The sequence below is a fragment of the Melanostigma gelatinosum genome (genome assembly GCF_949748355.1).
Source record: "Melanostigma gelatinosum genome assembly, chromosome: 5".
Taxonomy (NCBI): Eukaryota; Metazoa; Chordata; class Actinopteri; order Perciformes; family Zoarcidae; genus Melanostigma; species Melanostigma gelatinosum.
In genome coordinates this window covers 25,733,702-25,736,804 of record NC_136638.1, presented here as the reverse complement: position 1 = coordinate 25,736,804, position 3,103 = coordinate 25,733,702, and the positions used below count along the sequence as shown (strand labels likewise).

The 3,103-nt window shown below is 48.7% G+C and overlaps 1 protein-coding gene across 1 annotated transcript in view; it reads right to left on the bottom strand.

Annotated features, from left to right (window-relative positions):
- Positions 1-297: 297 nt before the first annotated feature.
- Positions 298-3,103, bottom strand: part of spry1 (sprouty homolog 1, antagonist of FGF signaling) — a 4,056-nt gene continuing 1,250 nt past the window's right edge. Inside the window, exon 2 of the mRNA XM_079269054.1 lies at positions 298-2,341. Coding sequence (XP_079125180.1) covers positions 1,198-2,286 — 1,089 coding nt within the window. The 5' untranslated portion in view covers positions 2,287-2,341 and the 3' untranslated portion in view covers positions 298-1,197. The remainder of the gene's footprint in view (positions 2,342-3,103) is intronic.

Genomic DNA, 3,103 nt, shown 5'->3' with positions numbered 1-3,103 from the left:
TTCAAGGTTTCCGAGGAGATTCGCAGCAAAGAAGCAATCCAAGAATGTAAACAGTCACATTTCGAGCTACAAGCTGTTTCTACTCACTGCTGAAATTTTTTTCAGACACACACACACACACACACAGAAAACAGTGATTAGCTGTTCGCCATTGAACTCGTAAAAATTGAGTCGCACACACTTCAAAATCAGCCATCAGTGAGATCTTTCATTCCTCAAGCGGGTTGCTGCTTTCTCAGCAGCTCAATCAAGACGCCAGACAGTGCTGTTTTTTTCATTAATTAATATATTTTCTGCATTAAAGTTAACATAGTTTTCTTTTGTGCCACCCTTTAATTTTTCAGTAAGTATTTGATATTTTGTTATATTCAGACATGAGTAAATTTAAGACTGTCTCTTGCAATAAATATCATAAAATAATAGAGCTTCACATAATAAATATTTTTTACAACAAAAAAAAAAAGAAAATGTTTTAAACAGACATTTTTTTTTCCTTTTAAAAAATAGCCAGAATTCCTCTTATGGATTTTGAGCATACAATTTACACAGAAATAAAGAAAGAAAAAAACAACAACAAACAAACATGGGAGAATGCCACAGAATGTGTATGACGAGTTCAGACGGGTGGAAGGAGAGAAACATATCCACGTGGGAAAAAAAAAGAAATACTATGAGATGGATGTGCTTTCGTCAATGCAACATGAGCATAGGAACCACGGTTTTAGTGTGGTAGCAACCAATAAATTCAAACATACCTGCTTGCTATGAATAACAGGTAACAGCTACATAATTGCCCTATAGTAGATCGTCCTTCACACAGTTGGTGAGAGGCAGCTGCCACTGGGCACACAGGCCCAGAGGAAACTGCCTACCTAAAACGGAAGAGAAACTTTTTTTCATATATATATAAAAAAATAGTGTTAATGACGAGCTGAGGATAGACATAGAAACAGTTAAGGCAAACACTGGTCTGTAAAAACATGGTCCTGATCCAGAGAAAATAAAAGTAATTGAGTGGTTTTCGTTACTCCTTTGCTTAGCTCCTTAGGTTTCCGCAGCGAGGAGGGGAGGCTGGTGGGAGGTGCTTAGAATGTTTGATAAACATTAATCTGTGACTTATCATTGTCATTGTCATCATAAGATCCACATCAAGAGTCTCCCGCGCACACGCAATCACAAACACACACACACGGGCGATCAGGAGGGCTTTTCCTGTGTCTGTGGGGCCCAGCTCTCCAGTTTGCAATAGACAGTGTTGGAGTTCTTGCAGCGACAGCCGGGCCTGTTGACCCGGTCGTAGCAGCCCTGGCACGCCTTCAGACACCCCTTGACAGGTGGGTAACATAGCAGACAGGGGAAGAGTACCGACATTAATCCCATGCACAGGAAACGAGAGCAGCAGTGGGAGCGTGACAGCGAGCAGGGGTGGTCAGCACACGAGTCCCCCTCATCGTCATTGGAGCAGTGGTAGAAAATGCCCTTAGCCAGGCACATGCACGTGCCGTGCTCCAGCGCGCTCTCGGCCGAGCAGAGGCACTGGCCGTTGCACGCCAGGCATGACGGCAGGCTCCTGGGAGCCGTACAGTCACTGCACTTGCACTTCCCGCAGCGCTCACAGATGAACTGGTGCCCGGCGGCGGCCACCACCCCGTTGCCAGAGCCAGAAAAGTCTGATTTCCCTTTGCCCTGGGGCTTGAGTGGAGCCTCTAGTGGAGGCTGGTGGAAGTGAGGTCCCTGCTGGGGCTGTGAAAGGGCCTTGGGCTTGGGCTGAGTCCGAACAGGCCGCTCCGCTCTGTGGTGGTGCTGCAAGCTCGCGCCGGGCCTGGAGGGGGGCGAGCGTGCCAAGAGTCCCTGTTCAGAGGAGGCGCTGCTGTTGCTCCCTGAACTAGCGGCACTTCCTGTGCTAGTGGAGCGGCTGAGCACCGGCACCCGGGACCCGCCGTACTGCTGTCCCCCGGCCACGACCACCACGCCGCCCCCGGCGTGATGGTGGTGACCTGACGGCCGGTGCTCATAATTGTTGTTCACATTGACGAGGATGACCTCGTGAGTTCTCTCCTGCTTGTCCTGGGGCCTGGGGGCCAAGCGGGGCGCAGGGGGCCTCCGCACCACCGAGGGCCCCTCGGTGTACTCGTTGTTGGAGCGGATGGCCTTGATTTGGTCCAGGGAGAGAATGGCGGCATGCTGGAGCTCCCGCTCGTAATCCGACCTCTGCCGGCTCTCTAGGGAAGGCTGCTGGATCACCACTAATGAACCGCCGGGGCCATGTTGACTTTGGAGCTCCATCTGGGGGGATCACCACTTCCGACATTCACCGTGGACTTGGCATGCATCGGAAAACCTGCCAGAGGGGGGAAGAGAGGCCGGGGAAGAGACAAAGGAGAGGCAGGGAGGGAGGGAGGGGGGGACATCGTCAGACGGAGCCAAAACATGGCATAGCTGGCAAACACACACTGTCCTGATGGAAGACGGGTGAACATGGCCATTTCAAATTCAAAGCCAAGTACCAATCAGCATCATGTCAGTATTCATAAACAATCCCAGAACTATACTGCAGCAGCAGAAAATAGAAAGTTCCAACATGTATTGCTGTTTGAAGTGGAAGGAGCAATATTAGATTATTTGAAGGTGTTTAAAGTTGATCCAGACGGACTGTTTTCGTCCCTGTCAACAGGACAATATGTCACTTCTGATCCCGTTAAGTGAGGCAACCCGGGAAAAAAAAAAAGTTGCCTATTAACAAGACTTTTTGTACCTTCCTCCCCAATACGCACACATCTAAACTTCAGTCGGCCCTACAAATACTTCCCCTCCTCATTTACATTTGTATGACTCGTTAACATTTAAATGCACCGCGGCGACGAAATGAGGACGCGATCCAAGGGAACTAAATGAGCTGCCTCACTTAGTATTCTATTACTACACCAAAAAGGGATTTCAGGGAAATGGGGACAAAAGTAGAGCAAGTTCCGACAAAATAAAGACTTTGCTTGAAGAACGATTCGCGCGTTCGCACGTTGACGGACGAAACGTCACCTCACCGCTGCAGCATGTCTTGACGATTTGAAGCAAATCATTTGTCTTACATGCGTCATTATTCCAT